Below are 21,714 nucleotides of genomic sequence, written 5' to 3'. Positions count from 1 at the left end.
ACAAAAAGGGCGGAATGTAATGGAGTCTGAGTTTGCCCGACGTGCAGGATGCCGGCCAAACTCTGACTTATTTTTAAAGTGCAATCATTTACAAAGCACGGTCATGCCTTGTAAATGACTGCCTCTTTAAGAAAAAGTCTGAGTTCAGCCAGCATTCCGCACATCGGGCGAACTCTAACTCCATTACATTCCGCCCTCCATATTTTTGATATACTGTAGATGGTATTTTTCTTTCATCCACTGAGCCAATTTTCCCTTTACCACAGAACATCTTATTGAAGTTGTCCCCTTCCCATGTTTGTCATTGTGTGCTGTTGCAATTATTTACAATATAGAGACATTTTCTGATCTATGTGGGTGCAGTTTTACATCCAGAAAGAAGACAGACTTCCAGGCAGTATGTGACCACTGCTAAGTGTAGGGACAATACTCTTCAAGCCACAGTTACTGTAGACAGATGACCTAAATTATTAATTATAGAAGAAAAGAGACTATAATGCAAAATTCATAAAGTTAAATTTCCAGTTTATTGACAGACAGAGGACATAAAATATACACCACAGATATAGCATTGCCAGTCACAAGAGGAACAATATCATATATAATAAATCAGGACACAGAGACATAGCAAGGAAGTAAAGTAAGATATGGCAGCTATCTATCTCCACTAGTACTTGTAGGATGTCAAGGAGGGTATGACATTCACAGGGCGGTAGACAGCATGCTGGAAGCTCTCCGAAGCCGCTTGAAGTAGCTGCAGGCCACTTGCTGGGTCTCTCCGGCATCGTGCCATGGCCTCTTTGTAGTTCACCTTCTCTTTAGTGAGAGGATCAATGATATTCTTTTCATACGTTGCTTCGTCCTGGATTTGAGCAGCCAGTTCTTTGCTTACCATACCTTGCTCTATTGCCTCTGACAAAGGTATTCTGCCTGTCTTTTTAGTATCAATCAAGCCTCCTGTAAGATGCTGGACCACTAAGTATGGCAAGGCTGTCTCTTTGGACATTAGTCCCTTCTGAATAGCCTCCCCTACTGACAGACGTTTCTTGGTTACTGGGTCCTCAACACCTGTAAATGCTTTCTGTGCATTAAATAGGTTTTGTGGGTTGGTGCTATCTATCAGCCCCCTATCTATTGCCTTATTAACTGAATACCTATCTTTGGTGATGATGTCAATTATACCACCAGTAGCTGCCTGTGCCTCCAGAAGTTTCTGACCTGTTGCAGGATCTAATAACTTTCTTGTCACTCCACTTCTGACTGTGCACTTGCCGTCAACTGTGGTGTCATAGACACCGGCAATGGGGAAGCTATCATCATGGAATACTTTTGGTGCACTTTGTGCAAAGAAGCTGCGGGTTTGGGTTTGGCTGTTAGGAGAGGTCACTGGAGACCTGGATCCAATTATAGATCCAATGGACATTGACTGGGGTTTGTTCTCTCCAGCCACAAGAAGGGCAAACTCTGAAATTGGGAGTTTGCCATCTCTGTACATTTGAAGTTCTTCTTTGGTGATTTTCCTTGATCTTAGAGCATCTTCAATGGAATATTGTTTTCCACTTTTCTTATCTAAAAGGACAGAAATTTCGCCGCTAGAACCCATTGTGGAAATTTCTTCCCAGTCACACTCTAATTCTTGCAGTTGAATGTATTGATGGCGGTCTATGATACCTCTTTTGTACGCTTCATATGGTGACATTTCTTTCCCAGTATCTGGATCCAGGATAGATATTTTTGTGGAGACATTTGTCTCTCTCATTTGTGTCTCTTGATTGCGTTCTTCGCGATTGACACGCGACTGCAAATCCCTAATGTTCCTTTCTTTTTCATAAATGCAGTCTTTTTCTTTAAGGATTTGAGATTCCAGAAGAGAAAGGTCATGTCCCAACTGCATTTTCTTCTGGCGCTCATATTCTGCCCTTTGTGTGAGTAGTTCTGATTCTTTAATCAAGAATACACTTTTTTGCTGTTGTTGTCTCCGCAGTTCCAGTAGTTCATTTTCTATGGCTGACTTTTCCTGTTGCGCCTGTTGTCTGTCTTTCTGAAGGTCAGCTTCTTGTATTGACCATGTCTTTTTCATTTTATCCACCCTCTCAATTTTTTCTTTGAGTCTTCTGGTCTCATCTTGAATGTCCTGCCTAGTGTTACGCTCCTTATTGCACAGCTCACGTAGTCTGGCTCTCTCACTCTCTTGTACCTTATCCTTCTCCACTCTGATAACTTCTTTGTAGATTGTTTTTTCCAAAGACTTCTCCCTCTGTAAGATCTCTATCTTCACCTGCAGATTTTTGCATTCTCTTTCGATGTTCAAGATCTGTGTCTTTTCTTTATCAAGGTCATTGCGCAGGGAATTAGCTGAACTTTCTAATACAGGGTCCTTTTCCACTTTTACCACTTCCTCCATTACAATTTTCTCCTGAACTGGTGGAGGGCTTTCCTCAATTTCCTTGATTCTGCGAGTGATCTGTCGCAGCTCTTTTTCTGCGGCTAATTTCTTGTCTCTCTCTTCCTGGAAATTCAGCAGCTTTTGTTTTTCTTCCACCAGACTGCGTAATTGTTGCACCTCGCGCTCCAAACGACGCCTATTGCTAACTTCTTCATCTAACGTCCTACTCAGTCTGTAATGTTCTTCTGCTATTTTGGGGTCTTTTTGAACATGCACCACCTCTTGAACCACGACCCTCTCTTCTGGTTTCCTTCGCTCTAGCAACATGTACTTGCTTTGTAAGTCAAACACTAATTCTTCCACTTCCCTTCTTCTTTGTGATTCATCACGTACTTCTTGACGCAGGCGCTCTGCGTCTCTTATCAACACTGGGTCATTTTCATACTTAACAACCTCTTTGTTCACTGTTTTTGTTTCCACTTTTGACCTCTCCTTTTTCCAGTTATCTCTCTCAGTGTTTAGCTTGGATTTTTGATCCAGATACTTGTTGTTGGTTGACTCTAGGTCATTAAGTTGCCCTCTCAATCTGTCGATTTCTTTCATCACTTCTGGGCTCTTCTCAAGCTTCACTACTTCTTGGACAATTTCCTTATACTCTACTACAGGCTTCTGTGACTTCAACATAAACACTGTATTTTGAGTTGTGGACAATTCTTTATCATAGAGAGATTTTTTAGAGTTGACCTCTTGAAGAGCAGCTTTCAACCGAACAATCTCATTTTCGGTTTCTGGCTGCACAACAAACACTTCATTGACCCTTTCTTTAATCTCCACCTTGGGCTTCTGCTTCTCTACCACCACATACTTGGATCGCAACTCAGTTAACTCCCTACTCAGAAGAACTCTTTTATTTGTTTCTTCTTGTATTAATGATTTGAGCTTAGTTGCTTCCTTCAAGGTTTCTGGGTCTTGCTCTATCTGCTTTACTTCCTTTACAATGACCTTAGGCTCAACTGAATCTATCAGTTTCTCCAGTTCTTGTGTCCTATTCTTCAGCTTAACAATATTTTCTTGAAGAGACTGCCTGCGGAAGGTTTCATCATCAATCTTTAGCTGCAAAGCTCGTGTAGCCTTCATCATCTCTGGGTCCCTCTCAACCTTCACCACTTCCTTCAGTACAACTGTTTCTTTCACATTGGGCTGTTTCTGCTCCAGTACCATTACTTCCATTTTCAGGCGTTCTAACTCCAGTGAAATTGAGTTGTTCTCATCCTTAAGATGTTTTATCTCTTTTTTCAGGGACTGAGTTTGAGAATCCAGGTTAGGATCTTTTTCTATCTCTGTGACTTCTTTGGTCAGCAGCTGTGGCTTGATGCTCTTCTTCTGGTTTTCCAAAGTCACCAACTTCTTGCTGACCACCTCTATCTCAGATTGTGTTTTTTGTCTCTGTTGGTAGGTGTTATCTGCTTGGTTCTTCAGATTTACTAATTCACTCTCCAGCCTAGGCTCTCTGTAGTACTCTACCATTTCCTTCTCCTCCAGTCTCTCCACTGGTCTCTGTGTCTTCAGCAGAAGTAACTTCTTCCTATTCTCCTCCAATGTCTGCTGTACCTGGGTCACCTTCCTTCTTTCCTCCTCTAACTTTTGTGATAGGTTAATTGAGTCCCGAGCTGATGTCCCCGCATTCTCTGAGCGCAGGTTGTGCTCCATTGTCCGTTTGACTCCATCCGGAGTATCTGACTGAAAAACAAACATAAATTTAGTACAAAACCAGCAATTAATCTGTACTGAAGGAAAACAGTGGTAGCATACAGTGCATCCGGGAAGTATTCACAGCGCTTCACTTTTTCCACATTTTGTTATGTTACAGCCTTATTCCAAAATTTAATAAATTCATTTTTTTCCCCTCAATTTTCTACACGCAATACCCCATAATGACAACGTGAAAAAAGTTTTTTTGAGATTTTTGCTAATTTATTACAAAAAAATCTGAGAAATCACAGGTACATAAGTATTCACAGTCTTTGCCATGAAGCTCAAAATTGAGCACAGGTGAATCCTGTTTCCACTGATCATCCTTGAGATGTTCCTACAGCTTAATTGGAGTCCACTCGTGGTAAATTCAGTTGATTGGACATGATTTGGAAAGGCACACACCTGTCTATGTAAGGTCACTCACTTGACAGTGCATGTCTGAGCACAAACCAAAATGAAGTAAAAAGAATTGTCTGTAGACCTCCGAGACAGGATTGTCTCGAGGCACAAATATGGGGAAGGGTACAGAAAAATATCTGCTGCTTTGCAGGTCCCAATGAGCACAGTGGCCTCCATCATCCGTAAATGGAAGAAGTTCGGTATCACCAGGACTCTTCCTAGAGCTGGCCAGCCATATAAACTGAGCAATCAGGGGAGAACGGCCCTAGTTAGAGGGGGGACCAAGAACCCGATGGTCACTCTGTCAGAGCTACAGCATTCCTCTGTGGAGAGAGGAGAACCTTCCAGAAGGACAACCATCTCTGCAGCAATCCACCAATCAAGCCTGTATGGTAAAGTGGCCAGACAGAAGCCTCTCCTTAATAAAAAGCACATAGTAGCCAGCCTGAAGGACTCTCGGATCATGAGAAACAAAATTCTCTGGTCTGATGAGACAAAGATTGAACTCTTTGGTGTGAATGCCAGGCGTCATGTTTGGAGGAAACCAGGCACTGCTCATCCCCAGGCCAATACCATCCCTACAGTGAAGCATTGTGGTGGCAGCATCATGCTGTGGGGATGTTCTTCAGCGGCAGGAACTGGTAGACTAGTCAGGATATAGGGAAAGATGAATGCAGCACATCCTGGATGAAAACCTGCTCCAGAGTGCTCTTGGCCTCAGACTGAGGCGACGGTTCATCTTTCAGCAGAACAACGACCCTAAGCACACAGCCAAGATATCAAAGGAGTGGCTTCAGGACAACTCTGTGAATGTCCTTGAGTGGCCCAGCCACTTGAATCCGATTTAACATCTCTGGAGAGATCTGAAAATGGCTGTGCACCGACGCTTCCCATCCAACCTGATGGAGCTTGAGAGGTGCTGCAAAGAGGAATGGGTGAAACTGCACAAAGATAGGTGTGCCAAGCTTGTGGCATCATATTCAAAAAGACTTGAGGCTGTAATTGCTGCCAAAGGTGCATCAACAAAGTATTGAGCAAAGGCTGTGAATACTTATGTAAATGTGATTTCTTAGTTTTTTATTTTTAATAAATGTGCAAAAAATCTCAAGCATTTTTCACGTTGTCATTATGGGGTATTGTGTATAGAATTTTGAGGGGGAAAATGAATTAATTCCATTTCGGAACAAGGCTGTAACATAGGGGTGGGGAACCTTTAGCCCTCCAGCTGTTGTTGAACTAAACATACTAGCATGCCCTGCTACAGTTTTGCTATTTGGTCATGCTAAAACTGGTGCATGGCATGCTGGGATGTGTAGTTCAACAACAGCTGGAGAGCCAAAGGTTCCCCACCCCTGCTGTAACATAACAAAATGTGGAAGAAGTGAAGCTCTGTGAATACTTTCTGGATGCACTGTATGCAAGCTTTTCTTTACATGTCAGGGTGACACCTGTCATCTTGCTATTCCCTGATTTATTCCTGATTTATTCGACACTATGGGTTAAATTTACTAAGGTGGGAGGGGTTGTTTTTAGAACTGGTGATGTTGCTCATAGCAACCAATCAGATTCTATATATTATCATCTAGAAGCAGCTAGATAAATGTTAAGTAGAATCTGATTGGTTGCTATGAGCAACATCACCAGTTCTAAAAAAAACTCCCACCTTAGTAAATTCACCCCTTTGTATCTGTACTTCATTATGAAATATTAATACAAATTTCACCCTCATACTATCATGTCTTACAAGGAGAAATCACAAAAAAATGATATTATTGCACTGACAAACAAGTGGCAATGTGGCTGCTGGAGTTGAGTTTGGTGGCCTATACAGTACCTGCATTGAGAGAGCGAGTGCACTAACTAAACAGACTTTTTTGATTCTCATTACGGAAGATAACAATTAATTATCAGAGAGCGCATATAGCTATTTAGCTCAAATTTATTATATATATAAAATAACACACATATATACTAATTAATACAAATAAATATAAACTCATATACACATATAAATAAAAAATCAATAAAATAAAAATCAATAAAAATGCCCCCTGCTGCAGCGGATACCTGGACGTTATTCTTATGTCCAGATTTGTAGTTGGTACAATTTTATTAATAGTTAAAGAGTCCTGAACGGTGTACCGTCTAATATAGGAACACTTTGTTGCCTGTTGTTTTTAACAGCTGTAAGGACCGGGGCTTACTTCAGATCAGTGTCCCTCCTGTTATCAGCGGCTTACGAGCAAGCAATATCCCTTGGTGCCGTTTCCGTCTGCATGCTGGTCGACTGTGGTGACTCTCCGGTACACCTCGCCAAAGGTGTTTCCCTGCAACTGTGACTGAGATCTGCAACGGGGGCCGTCCACGGATACCTAAAGGATATACTCCTGGCTGTGAGTATAAAGTGGACATTTGCAATCATGGCCCATCAGCACAGTGGGAATGAATGAAAAGGTCTATTTGACACAGATACCGGAGTATAAGCACTTGAAATTCTTGGCCGTTCAGCTACATTAATTAACGGAGTGGGAAGCTGGTGCTATTAGATATATAAGGAGACCTATTAACAAGTACAAAACGTCTACAGCTGTTAAAAACAACAGGCAACAAAGTGTTCCTATATTAGACGGTACACCGTTCAGGACTCTTTAACTATTAATAAAATTGTACCAACTACAAATCTGGACATAAGAATAACGTCCAGGTATCCGCTGCAGCAGGGGGCATTTTTATTGATTTTTATTTTATTGATTTTTTATTTATATGTGTATATGAGTTTATATTTATATTTATTTGTATTAATTAGTATATATGTGTGTTATTTTATATATATAATAAATTTGAGCTAAATAGCTATATGCGCTCTCTGATAATTAATTGTTATCTTCCGTAATACGTTTTTATGTGGATAGGTCAGTACTGTCCGGTTGAGAGCAGCATAAGTTCAATCCATATGATCCATATTGTATAAATTAGGTGGTTTTGACGCGCTGGAATTATTTGTTTCTTGTTTTTTGATTCTCCTTCATCTGTTACTGGAATTAAAACCATCAATGGTTTAATGTGGTACCACCAACTGTGGACTATGGCAGATGCACGGGGGCGTGGTTTTCCCACATGAACCATCAATGGTTTTGAAAAAAGTTCTAAAAAACTCCCACCTTAGTAAATTTACCCCTGTATATTTTAAAGATGTTCCATCAGACCCCTAGGTTTTTTCCTGTTGACATAGTTGTAGTCACAAAACTGGCAAGCTAAACAATAATGGGGTTTTTACATTGGTAAGTGGTTATTTATTGCCATTCAGTGGTGGATTGCCTAGTTGTGAAGAATCAGAATCCGCTTTATTGGCCAGGTATACTTGCGTATACTACGAATTTGTCTTCGGTTTGCTATACAACAGCCTAGTAGGTAACAGATAAGCAGGGGGGGGGGGGGCAAGTAAAGTCATACAGATAGGTATACCGTAGGGACACAAGTGAGTTACATGTACATCTAGTCAGTTAATGTTCAGGAGTTCAGCAGGCTGACCGCTTGGGGAAAGAAACTTTTGAGGCTTCTGGTGGATGCGGCGGGGACGGCCCTGTAACGTTTGCCTGAAGGAAGCAAGTTAAACATGCTGTGGCCGGGGTGTAGGTGGTCCTTTACTATCTTCGTTGCCCTCTTTTTAGCTCTGGACAGGTCCTGGACTGAGGGAAGGTTGGCCCCGATGATCTTTTCTGCAGTTCTGACCACCGTTTGGAGCCTGCATTGTCCCTCGCGCTGGTGGACCCGTCCCATACCAGTATTGAGGATCACAGTACCGACTTCACAATCGAGGAGTAGAAGAGGAGCAGAAGCTTCTGTGGGATGTTGAACTTCCTTCGCTGCCCGAGGAAGAACAACCTCTGCTGCGCTTTCCTAACAGTGGCGTCAGTGTTGGACCCCCATTTAAGGTCCCAGGAGATTGTGGTCCCCAGGAACTTGAAGGCGTTCACTAGCAATACCACACTGTCCGCAATCATCAGCGGAGGTGCACTACCTGACTTCTTCCTGAAGTCCACTATCATGTCGACAGTTTTGAGGGGGTTGAGCTCATGGTTGTTGTGTCTGCACCACTGGGCCAACCGGTCAACTTCCCGTCTATAGGATGATTCGTCCCCGTCCTTGATGAGGCCGATGACGGTGGTGTCATCGGCGAATTTGTTGATCTTTACTGATTGCGCCTCTGAGGTGCAGTCATTTGTGTACAGGGAGAAGAGCAGGGGTGAGAGGACATAGCCCTGTGAGGCCCCTGTACTAATGGACCGCGATTGAGAGGTGAATTCCCCCGATTTCACCACCTGTGTCCTATCTGTCAGGAAGTCTACTATCCAGAAAGAGGTAGCTTCTGGGACCCCTAGGCAAAGTAATTTGGGGTGGAGGATGCTGGGGACGATTGTATTGAAGGCCGAGCTGAAATCGACAAACAGGACCCTCGCGTAGGTACCGGGAATGTCTAGGTGCTGTAAAATGTAATGCAGGACCAGGTTGACTGCATCCTTAACACACCGATTTGATCGATAGATGAACTGTAGGGGGTCCAGTTGGGGGCCAGTCACAGTTTTCAGGTGATTCAAAACCAGACGCTCAAACGTTTTCATGACCACAGACGTCGGTGCTATCGGTCTGTAGTCATTCAGGTTCATGATATAGGGTTCCTTCGGATCGGGAAGATAGTGGACCTTTTGAGGCAGGAAGGGACTTACTGTAGCTTCAGCGATTTGTTGAAGATCTTGGTGAATATGGGGGTGAGCTGACCCGCACATGCTCTTAGGGCAGATAGTAACACTCCGTCAGGACCCGGAGCTTTCCTGGGTTTGGCCCTTTTGAACAGTGCCTCCACCTCTTCTAGAGCGACATGCAGTGCCTGGAGTTGGCCATCGGTGTTCGAGGCATCGTAGAGGTGATTGTTCGCGTCGCAAGGGACTTCTTTTGCAAACCTGCAATAAAAGTGGTTCAGCTCGTCTAGTAGGTTTGGGTGCATGGTGGTGGATTTCGATGTTTTCTTGTTGTTGGTTATGGATTCCATTCCATTCCATACATATACAGGGTCATTGGTGGAGAGAGAGTTTGTCAGCTTGTCCGAGAACCGCTTTTTTGCTAACCTGATTTCTTTAGTCAGAGAGTTCCTAGTTCGATTGTATAGTGCTCTGTCACCACTGCTATAGGCCTCCTCTTTGGCTCACCGAAGTTGCCTGAGCTGGCCGTTGAACCAGGGCTCGTTGTTGTAAATGCAGTAAGTCTTGGTAGGTACACACATGTCCTCACAGTAGCTGAGACAGTAGGATGTGACAGTGTCTGTCAGGTCGTTTAGGTCGGTTCCCGAGGCTTCGAAGAGCCCCCATTCCGTGCAGTCGAAGCAGGTCTGGAGCTTCATCTTAGCCTCGTTGGTCCATTTCTTGACGACAGGCTTAACCACTCTCAGCTTCTGTATAGGTGGACAAGGCAATAGTCAGATAGGCCGAGTGCAGCACGCGGGATAGACCGGAAGGCAGACTTGAGGGTAGTGTAGCAGTGGTCAAGGGTGCACTAGTGGGACACGTGACCTGTTGTTTGTACTTAGGTAGCTCCTTGCTCAGGTTAGTTCTGTTGAAGACGCCCAGCACTATAAGCAGAGGGTCTGGGTGTTTTTGTTCTATGTCGGATATGCATACGGCCAGGTGGTGCAGGACTTCGTTTGCACAGGCGAGGGAGGGGGATGTACAGTTGCACAAGGACAATTGAGGCAAATTTCCGGGGGGGAATAGAAGGGGTTGCTGTTGATACTTAGCATCTCCAGGTGAGGGCTACATGATTTGCCTAGGATCGTGACATTGGTGCACCATCTGTCATTGATGTAGAAGCAGATGCCACCAGCCTTCGTTTTTCCTGAGAGAACCTTGGAGCGATTGGCCCTGAAGAGACCAAAGCCCGGCAGAGACATTGGGTTGTCCGCAATATGGTCGTCCAGCCACGTCTCCGTAAAGCAGAGTACGGATTACTCTGTAATGCCTGACCCTGCGCTGCCCAGAAGGAGGGACAGTTTGTCAAACTTGTTTGCCAGTGAGCGCACGTTCGAGAGCAGGATCGCGGGAAGTGCAGACCGGTGCCCTCGCCTCCGCCACCTCACTAGGGCGCCTGCGCGATAGCCTCTCCTCTGAGCCAATGTCCTCCTACTACCGTCATGAGGGCCTCTGTCATTCTCTTTCCGGGGCCGCTGATCCACACGCCAGTTGCCGCCCGGGCTGCGGGGGAGGGGGGTGTGCGGCTGCTCGGTCATCCACTTCGGCGTCCACAATGTCTGCATCCCTGCACACAGGGCAGCAAGGGTTGCATGGGCCGCTGATTTGCCTGCCTACGGGCCCGAACGTGTGGTAAGCACCACGAGAGTGCTCCAATTTAGGATGGCTTTCCTGCTGTATTTGGTCACCGGTGCGGTAGACAAGGGCAGGGGAAAACAAGGGGAAACAGGTATTTTGGTGGAGCTGCATATCTCCGAGGCAGCCATCTGCGGCGCCATCTTGGATTGTAATCGCTATAATCGTTATTGCTGTAACGTATTGCTGCTCTTTAATCCAATGGGTATATTTGAAACAAGTGATAAATAAAATAACTGCATTTTCTGTTGCTGATTTAGTAAATTATTCCAGGACAGAGGAGGCTTGTGGAAAGGTGTTAGAATCCAATTCCTATTGTGTGAGTGTGAAAAATCTCAGTGTGAGAGGCCTTTGAAGTAGGCCGTGTGCATAGTAATAACATGTGTTCTGGGGAATGGCTGGGGTCCTGCAATTTGAAATGAACAGTGACCCTTCAGCAATTCAGAGCCTGAATATACTGTATATTAGTTGATTAACGCAAGAAGTCAGGGTTAATTTGTTGCTTAGAGAACAGAGGTGAATGATGTGTAAGTGAGGGGCTGGATGGAGCCAAAGATAGGTTGTAGTCCACAGTACCTTGTCTGGGATGTCCAATGCAGAGTACAGTAGATTCCAAACTGAATAACTTCCCTGGAGAGATGCAGATGTTTCAATCCAGTGTGTATCTCAGCGCAGGATTGCAATCCGTTGATTTTGATGAGATGTCCGCATAGAGTAGTACAAGTTAAAGGGAAGTTCTTGGATATTTATGATGATTCATAGGTCAGTTGTGGTGAATTTAAGCTGTTTTATGGAGATGATCAGGAGCATGCAAAAGGTGAGGCAGCCGTCTTGGCTGGCATACAATAATCATCAATAATCATGTTTGTATGAATGAAGACCTACAGTATGATGTGTAAACATCAGCCTGACTAAAAATAATGCAAATATGGTATAACTCATTGTCTGCACGATCAGATACAACTGTCGAGGGTTATATATAGCTTACCTATTTATGATGTTACAGGTTGAGTCTCCCAAATACTTGGGACCAGAAATATTTTGTATTTCTGATTTATCTGCATTTTGAAATACTACATACTATAATGAGAGATCTTGCGGATGGGACCCAAGTCTAAACACCAAGTGCATTTAGGTTTCCTATACACCTTTATACACATAACGTGAAGGTCATTTTCTATAATATTTTAATAATTTTAATAAATTAGTTTGAGTACACTGAACCATCAGAAAGCAAAGGTGTCACTATCTTAGTCACATTCAAAAAAAATTGTGTATCAGAACTTCAGATATAGGAGACTCAACCTGTAGTTCAGTGTATTTTGCAAAGTAATTTTACAATGAAAAGTGCTTAGGTTGTAACACAAATGTAATTTCAAAAGCCACAGTCTCCTTAAAAAAAAGTTGGTGTGAGGCCATCACTTCAAAGATGATGGCCTCACAACAGGCCCTAAAAGAAAAATATATAATGAATTTGGTTTGCATTAAACCAATTATACTGTACAACTCAGATGTTAAATAAACAATTGATCTGTAGGTCACCACGGTTCACAACCAACCCCTTAAGTTACCTGAACCATCATGTTGTTAAACCCTTTACAGTGGAGGGTCAACTTTTGTGCTACTGGAAATGTTGATAAATACAAACATACAGTATGTTGCATTACCTTGTCCAAAACTTTCTTGGCAAATTCCATTTGGTTCAGCTGCTGCTTACTCTCCACTGCTGCCTCTGTGTAACGTTTCACCAAATCCTTTTCCTAGTAAAGTAAATCATATGTTCAGCTTTTGTGCTAAACAAGTACTGAAGTACCAAAGTTGAAGGCACTGCAACATACCTGGTTTTCAATGTTTTCCTGCAGAGTGGTGACCCTAGGCTTCTTAGGAGCAGCAGAGACGACGGAGGCATCCAGAGTAGAGCAGTATCGGTCAGCCTGAGTCTCATAATCCTTTGCAGAAAAACAAGATTTATATAATATTATGAAGAGGACAACATACAGTATATCGCTTAAATATTGCAGTATCAACAGTCTTTCCATTCAAAATGTTTATTGTATGCTGCAGTCTACAGACAATATTAAAGTAGGATTTGTGTATATTGTGCAATAGTTATATGTAACATTGCTTCCTCCAGTCTTTGGCCGGGTGCACAACAACGAGCAATCGACAAAATGGCCTGGACGAATTCCCTTCATCCCAGACCAAGCGAGATTGACTGTATAGACTGCAATTCATTGAACGATATCTTGTTCACTCCTTAATTAAACTACACCGCATCCATCGCACACAATGGGGGGGAATTCAACTGTTTGAAAAGTCGGTTGGGTGTCTGTTTTTTCCTGTCTATTAGATAGGATAAAACAGACACCCAACTGACTTTTCAAACAATTGAATACCCATCAATGTCTTCTGATTTGCCGTGTTGCACGGCTAACCAGAGGATATTATATACGACCCGCAGTAGCGCGCAATTGACCGTACGATCCGCACAATATGTCGTTCTGATTTAACATATGCCGATACTGTGCAAATGTGTACCCAGCCTAACGGGTCTATTTACTAAGCCATGGATGGAGTTAAAGTCGCTGGAGATAAAGTACCAGCCAATCGGCTCCTGACTGTCATTTTTCAAACCCAGCCTGTAACATGGCACTTAGGAACCGATTGGCTGGTGCTTTATCTCCAGCGACTTTATCTCCATCCAAGGCTTAGTAAATAGACCCCTTAGTTTCTATTGTACTATACCAACTGCATTAGGAATCCCCCGCTCTGGAATCCCTTGTTTCTCTTCTGCATACACAATCTCACAAGGGGGCATTTTCACAACATGACCGTTTGTCTAGGCACCATTTATATTGCACACACACATCTATGTAAAAGTTATCCACCTGGCAAACGTTTAGGGTAAAGGGCCGTATTCACAGGCCGATTTGGGGAGAGATGTGTGCTGAGTGGTTCGCTCAGCACACATCTCTCCCCCCGTTCAGCACAGCGGGGGGAGACGGGGGGGGCGCTCATTTCACCCAGCGGGTGAAGTGAGCGACCTGCTAGATTGGCCTGCAATCTAGCGATAGCGATGCGTGGAGCTGCGCATCGCTATCTCTGTGAGGGGTACACACACAGAGTAATCGCTGCTTAAAATCTAAGCAATCTAGTCAGATTGCTTAGATTTTAAGCAGCGATCGCTTTGTGAGTTCCCCCCTTATGAGAGGAACAATAAGCAAACGGGATGGTGATGTTTGGCTAATATGGTTTAAACCTACATTTAGAGAATTTGACAAGTCCTTGGAAAGCTTCACTATAGCATTCTTCTCCGGCTCCTTCCTTTGGATCTCCTCCACCAGCCTCTGAAATGACATTGTACATTTACTTTCAACAAAAACAGTAGATCCATGTTTGTATAAATGTTCCTGCTGACCTGCACAGATCACAATATCTTTCATTATAATGTGATGGAGGCTAATCTTACATACAGTCCTGTTTTCTTGTATTTTTATAAATTCCGACATATGCCATTTAGCAATTACAATCCCAACAATATCACTTGCTGTACCGGGCTAGAGATTGTTGAATGTGATAGTCTCAAGTCCGGTTGTTCATTGCAGCATATTAGCATGTTATCTAAGTGAAAGTCACATACAACCTTCCACTGGCCTGGAGAATAATGCAGAAGAGAGGCTGGGTATGGTATGGAGGGTCGACCACACTTAGGTCGACATGTTCTACGTCAAAAGGTCGACATAAGGGTTTTTTGGGTGTCGTTTTCTCTGTACAGTGACCGGGAACCACAATTAGTGCACCATGCTTCCTCGCATGGCTTGCTTCGCTCGCCATGCTTCGGGCATACTATTCCCAATCGTAGTCCACGTGGATCGTGAAGTATGAAAAAGTTTAAAAAAAGAAAAAAATTGAGAAAAACTCATGTCGACCTTTTGACCTGTCGACCTAGAACATATCGACCTAGTTACTGTCGACCAAGAGTGGTAGACCTAAACATTGTCGATCTAGAGACCGGATACCAGAGAGGCTATAAATTGGTTTGGTGTCACACTCTCTTAGGCTAGGGAAGGGAGGTAAAGTCTACAGGGCATTCCTCATTTCACATGATATTGTAAATATGTTCAGATTTATTTAATGACTTTTGAAAATTATTAAAACCGTTTTTCAAAATGTTCTGAAATGCATGTCATTATATTCTATAAATTATAAGTGTAACCAACAGTTATTAAGGTTTTATCTTACCCAAAATATTACTAGTAGCATATAATACAGCGGGGGTGATGCTGAGTTTGAATGCTTTTGCTTTATTAATAATTCTTTATCTATATAGCACCTCTCTTTACAATAGGAATCAAGCACATACATATTTTCATGGGGGGAGGTAGCCATCTTGTGCACACTGAGTTGCTGTGCTATGTAATCATGCACATCAGGCCCTGCCACATTAGAGCTGACCATGTAAATGATCTACCACACTTATATACACACACCTTAGTGTCCATTTAAACGGGAGGCAGTCAACTGACTGCCTGATGGGATACCGGCAGCCAGTATACCGATGCTGGAATCCCAACACCAACTGCAATACCGGCAGTCGGAGACCCGACCGCCGACTGGTTTCCCCACTTGGGTGGTGGTTCAAAGCCACCACCCGAGGGGGAATAGAACCCTGTGGCCACCGGTCCCAAATTGTGGCAAGCCCGCGAGGGGACACGCTGCGCTCGCCGCCAGTATCCCGGCGTCTGTCTCCTGACCGCCGGGATCTCATACTGATCCCTTTTAAACTACCATTATATGTTTGTGCCATGGGAAGAAAACCAGAGAACCCAGAGGAAACGTGCTAGCACATACAAAGTCCGTACAGATAGCGCCAAAGTTAGGATCAAACCCATGAGTGCAGTACTCTGAGGCAGCAATACTAACCACTGTACTAGCTATGGTGCCTTAACTAAATTAACAGATTGCAAAAATTGCATGATGCTTGCAGGTGTACATCATCCATACATCCAATACACATATATGCAGTTTTTAATACAGCAGGTACTGTATATATCTGCATGACATGTATGAACAAAAATAAAATCTTGCTAAACTATGCTCACAAAAGCATATACAGGTTGAGTATCCCATATCCAAATATTCCGAAATACGGAATATTCCGAAATACGGACTTTTTTGAGTGAGAGTGACATACTGAAATCTTTGTTTTTTGATGGCTCAATGTACACAAACTTTGTTTAATACACAAAGTTATTAATAATATTGTATTAAATGACCTTCAGGCTGTGTGTATAAGGTGTATATGAAACATAAATCAATTGTGTGAATGTAGACACACTTTGTTTAATGCACAAAGTTATTAAATATATTGGCTAAAATTACTTTCAGGCTGTGTGTATAAGGTGTATATGTAACCTAAATGCATTCTGTGCTTAGATTTAGGTCCCATCACCATGATATCTCAAAATACGGAAAAATCCGATATCCAAAATACCTCTGGTCCCAAGCATTTTGGATAAGGGATACTCAACCTGTATTATAAGCACAAGCCATGAAAAATGCCCTCATCAGCTTCTGAGGTGAATCTGCAATCAGAAGCGCTTATCTAGTGATGGTGACAATCATCAGTCTCCTCAGGTGCATGGGCGTATCAATAATGGGGACATCCATTCAAAATACTTAATTCTCCATCAGCGCCACAGGTATCAGCCGGAGCATAGCGCAAGTGCCATGTTTCCAGAGCTCTACACAGCAGATGTCACAGAAAACATCACACAGACGCCATGCTTCCGGAAATCTGCGCATGCTCACTACAGGAATCACTTTGCGCCATTTCCTCAGAGATTGGCTCATGTGCAGTAGACTCTGGGCACTTGCCAGGAGTCTACTGCAGAAGAAGTAAGTGAGAAGTGGTGAGCGGAAGCTGCACATGGGCTTGCCTCTCTTGATGGGCCTCTGCTCTCGCCCCCAAAGTTGATAAAGCTTTCACAGGTGAATGTGTGTCTCTGTGCCAGTCTGCATCTATTCACAGTTACTCATGTTCAACTTTACTGTGCTTGCCGCACAAACAGACCCTTTTGCCCACCGTTCTATCTATCCTCTCACAAGTGAGCTCAACTTTTAGATTCATGCAAATCTGTTTATGGGTGCCTGGAAGAACCAATTTGCATAAGGCCAACTCAGTTTCCCCAGTATGTTCAGCTAGTACACTTTATAAAGAAATAAAAACAGGTATATTTTTCACTTTGTTGCTTATTACCTTTCCAGGCCTGCTACTTATTATTTTATTATTAATAGTTATTTACATAGTGCACACATATTCTGCAGTACTTTACAGAGCTTATTTGGCCACTCACGTCCGTGCCTGCACCAGTGAAGTTTACAGTCTATGGGGGTTATTCCGGGTTTCTTAGCAACCAAAAAGGCACACTAATGGGCAAAACCTTTCTGCACTGTAGCGGGAGGAGGCAGATATAACATGTGCAGAGAGAGTTAGATTTGGGTGGGTTATTTTGTTTCTGTGCAGTGCAGTGTAAATACTGGCTGCTTTATTTTTACACTGCAATGTAGATTTCAGTTTGAACACACCTCAACCAAATCTAACTCTCTCTGCACATGTTATGTCTGCCCCCCTGCAGTGCAGCATGGTTTTGCCCATTAGTGTGTTTTTTTTGGTTTGCTAACCAACCTGAATAAGGCCCTATGGACCTAATTCAGTAAGGATTGCAAATTTCCATCTTGGAAAAGTAGCGATGCCGCCCTGCAAATGCCTCTGCCTGATTGACAGGCAGAGGCGATGGCATCTTCTGCAGGGCCTGCAGAAAATGCAGAGGCAGGACGGGCCCTGCGCATGCGCCCGCATTCCATTTAGCATTTTTTGCGGTTGAATCGTGTATTGTGATCCAACCTGAATCGGGCCCTATATTCCCTATTGTAAATACAGACACATACACCCATATACACTAGGGCTAAAGAAATGATTCAGAATCGAAGCAAAGCACGGTCATTGAAAGCCAACAAAGTCCTGGGTACAGGGAGAACTTGGCCAAATCTGAGGGGCGTGGCCGCACCCCCAAAAAAATACTCTGCGTGGTGCAGTACCCCCATCAGCAACTGACTTGGGGCCTCTCCAACAAGCCCCTCCCTGGCAGTGATGCTAATTATTACATCAATCATGCGGCTTACCTTCTGGCTTTGTAGTTTGTAGTTGACCTGACTAGGACCATCCGATGATGTGATGTGGTTGCGTGGGAGGCCTTTCAGCCAGGAGTCCAGACCATCACTGGAGGATTTAAATTGCTGGTATGGTAGGCTGGTGTCTCTGAGCATCTTTTCTCTACAAGGAAAGTGCATAATATTGTAAGTATAATGTACATTAACAAAGGTTTGTTTACGAGGATTCAGGTCTATGTTGATAGAATCTAGATGGTAATGTGGTCTAGATAGTACAACTTACTATTTCTGTTCTGTGTTATCCGTCACTTTCTTACCTTTGGTCCAGTTGGTCAGCAACAGCATGGTATCTGTCATTGAGTCTCTGGACCTGGATACGCTGACGTGGCAAGTCAGGACTGTGCTCATTCGTGTTGTTCTGTAGCGAGCTGCATGCCAGTTCTGTGTCTTTTAAACTTCTGTTTAACTTAAGAAGATTATCCTGTTTCTGCACCAAGTCTCTCTTCATTTTCTGGTAAAGAAAGCAGAACATTCTAAAAACAAGTTCAAATCCAATAAATGGGACAAAAAAAAAGTTAATCTGCCCACATAGCATCACTGATAAGAACCATGATGGACAGTGTAGAAACTCTGAAATACTGAAACGTTTCCCAAGTTATGCACATGCTAAAAAGCATCTATATAATAAGAGTGCAAGGGGAGGGTAGAAATATGGTATACGGTACTAATGTAACTTCCACTGATCTTGCCCCAATCATTGCTCTGGTTTTTATAATCTTTCTTATAACAGAGATACAGTAAATGCGAGTATACATAAATAAACCCTAGTGTCTTATATTAAACAACACAAATGACCACAACACAATGACGTCTTATTTCACCACTAGTTCATGCCAGGAATGGCCAATAGTGCTGAGCACATCTTTTGCTATGCTAATTTACATAATTTATCCAGCAGTCTTGAAAGTAGTGTACAATACTGTGCACCACATGGCACAGAGTAACTTTACCACTCATATTCATTGCAATGTTAGATGCCTTGGTTATTTGTTTGTGATGCCTTACCTGAATGTCACTTGCATGCTCCTGGATGCTATTGGCTGCGGAAGGAATGGTCCTATCTTGTGCCAGGTAAGCCTCAAAGACCTGGATTGTGTCATCTGTTTTGCTAATCTGATTTTCCAAATTGAGCGATGCTTTAGCTCTGCAGGAGGGTAACATAACCATACATTGTTATTGGTAAAGTCTACCACTGGCCACACATGGTGAGGCTGCAGCCAAACATCACCACACTTTGAAATGTACTAGATAATAGTCCAATCAAATGGATTTCTGATGGTAAATCCGAGGAACACATGACCCACAATGCCCTGTGTATGCAGTCATCTGCCAGCTGCAAAGCCAGGTTCAGTGTTCATCTGGCTGATGTGAGAGCAAACTCACAAACTCAGAAATGGTTGTGTCTAATGTGGACATCCACATTGGTCACCAAATTGTAGAATCATTCCATCATTGCCCGGTGTGTATTACTCACAATGATTGCTTGCTTGTAGCAAAATCACATAATTGCTCCATGGCATTAGTTTCTATTGGGCAGAACTATCTTGCACAAGTGTGATTTGATGAACCACAACACTAATTAAAGCATAGACAATATACCTAGCGATCTGGCAAATGACCGGTGCACAATACTAGTATACCATACATTCTCTACACACAGGTTCTGATTCAGAGGTGGACGTGCTATGCCGCGTCCGATTTTCCAACAACTAAGACATCCACTTGCAGAGTCTTCAGACTTTTTTCCGTCACCGTGCGTATTTAGAGGCATAATCGGTGGCACAGTGGGAACTTGCACCAGCCCTATGGCAGGTGCTATTTTTTCAGTCTGAGTATGACCTGTGTGAGACGCTATGCTACTTTGAGCGGAGCTGCTTTCTGCATGCACAGACTTAAAGCATCATCCATATGCTTATAACATCGACATTGCTTCTAGCTCTGAATCAGGCCCAGAAACTGAAAGCTCTACGTACTGCTCTCCATAGAGTGATGACAGAGCCTTCACGTCATTCTGCTTGGTGTTGACATTTGTCAGTGTGGTGGGGAGCTGGGCAGCTGTTGGACCTGTTGGTTTTTTTGCTAGGAAGTTTTCACACTCCCTCCTAGCAGTATCCCTCTCTGATGCAATGTTCTGCAGGCGCTGGTCCGTTCTCTGAAAAACAGACAATAAGAAAGGTTGTCTTTTTTATGTCTTGTTGGATTTCAGATTGATGTACATACACATTACACTTTACTACTGTTATAAATATGGTATACTTATGGTAAAAATGCAAAAAATTAAAATAATTGAGGGAAATAAGAGTTTTCATTTTTTTGTGTACTTTAGCGTTGCAGTATAATATAAATCTTGTCTATTGCTTGCTTAAATGAATAAAAAGTCACTGTTATCTATGCTTTTTCCCTATACATTTCCACTCACCTCCTGTTCCTTTAGCCTTCCGGTTAGATCCTGGCTCGGTGAAGAACGACTAACAGGTGAGCGCACCCTAGTTAGTATCTCCTGCTCAGTATCTTGCAAGTCTCCATAGATTTTGTTTAGCTTGTTAAGTGCCTGTGTTCCCTGTGGATCTTCGCTTGGAACACTTGATGTCCTAGCTGGCGGTACTGGGGCACCACTCACTGGAGCTGTCCAGATAGAGCAGAAATATGGGCATTACACATTTGCTTTCACAATGACAGCTGCTATTAAAAGAACACTGGTGCTGCTAGAGCATAATATAACTATGTACTTTCAACCTATCTACTTCCATAAGTCAAATAGAAATGATTGCCAAACTTCATCTATACCATATATGGACCATAAAAGCGTAATTGTTAGAACAGTGTAAGTCTGGGAATTATGCAGGGATTCTTACCTATTTGACTTGGTTTATTAGACTCACGGCTGCTTGACTTTAATGCATTTTGCACTGCAGCCTTTTTCTTCTTCACATCACTCAACTCCATATCCAACCTGAGGGAAATTTTCATAAGGTTACATATATATACATACAAGAATACTTATAGCAGAACATGTAGCTGGGGTTGCATACAGTATATTGAAACTGGACAATAATTCAGCTGCCATCAACTGACCCAGAAAAAAACATAGATGAGACTATGCTGTGAGACAACGCACCTCTTCACCAGTTCAGTAGATTCCTTGTCTGGGGGAGGAATCACAAAACAGGCAGCTGGAGCATCCTTGGTATTCCCATCTCCAGGACTATGTGTGACCCAGCTCTCCCGCTTGCTGTTATCTTTCAGTTTGTAGACCTCTCCTTTGTTCAACTGGACCTGAAAGGAGAGATCATTTATTAGTTTCTATATGGAACTGATGCAAGATCCCAGCATTTCTCCATTCTAAATTCTGCATCCCAAACTGTGAACCATTTCTGACCCATTTCATATTTGCTAGACTACGGTATCTATAGGTCTCTTCCTAATATTCTCTGTTAGTCAGGTCTGCTATGTCCCACCTCTACCCTTTCTTTCTAATCTTGCTTTTCTCCTACATATTGCTGCTATGATCCCCAAAGCATTGACTAAACAATTTTACATCTCCTGACATGTCCTTGACTACAC

The 21,714-nt window shown here is 43.0% G+C and overlaps 2 protein-coding genes across 3 annotated transcripts in view; one reads left to right on the top strand and one right to left on the bottom strand.

Annotated features, from left to right (window-relative positions):
- TEN1 (TEN1 subunit of CST complex) overlaps window positions 1–13,239 on the top strand; it is a 45,738-nt gene extending 32,499 nt beyond the window's left edge. The window contains exon 5 of the transcript XR_010243857.1: window positions 12,780–13,239. The gene's annotated coding sequence lies outside the window, so the exon portion shown is untranslated. The remainder of the gene's footprint in view (window positions 1–12,779) is intronic.
- Window positions 509–21,714, bottom strand: part of EVPL (envoplakin) — a 66,535-nt gene continuing 45,329 nt past the window's right edge. For both annotated transcript variants that reach the window (XM_063960563.1, XM_063960564.1), the window contains 11 exons: window positions 21,269–21,426; window positions 21,006–21,103; window positions 20,570–20,775; window positions 20,124–20,302; window positions 19,156–19,294; window positions 18,408–18,601; window positions 18,103–18,253; window positions 14,181–14,264; window positions 12,756–12,866; window positions 12,585–12,677; window positions 509–4,126 (listed from right to left, as the gene is read on the bottom strand). In XM_063960563.1, coding sequence (XP_063816633.1) covers window positions 668–4,126; window positions 12,585–12,677; window positions 12,756–12,866; window positions 14,181–14,264; window positions 18,103–18,253; window positions 18,408–18,601; window positions 19,156–19,294; window positions 20,124–20,302; window positions 20,570–20,775; window positions 21,006–21,103; window positions 21,269–21,426 — 4,872 coding nt within the window. In that variant the 3' untranslated portion in view covers window positions 509–667. The remainder of the gene's footprint in view (window positions 4,127–12,584; window positions 12,678–12,755; window positions 12,867–14,180; window positions 14,265–18,102; window positions 18,254–18,407; window positions 18,602–19,155; window positions 19,295–20,123; window positions 20,303–20,569; window positions 20,776–21,005; window positions 21,104–21,268; window positions 21,427–21,714) is intronic.

The sequence above is a fragment of the Pseudophryne corroboree genome, chromosome 3 (assembly GCF_028390025.1).
Source record: "Pseudophryne corroboree isolate aPseCor3 chromosome 3, aPseCor3.hap2, whole genome shotgun sequence".
Classification (NCBI taxonomy): Eukaryota; Metazoa; Chordata; class Amphibia; order Anura; family Myobatrachidae; genus Pseudophryne; species Pseudophryne corroboree.
The sequence above is the reverse complement of the archived record's forward strand: the minus strand, read 5'-3'. Positions and strand labels throughout refer to the sequence as shown.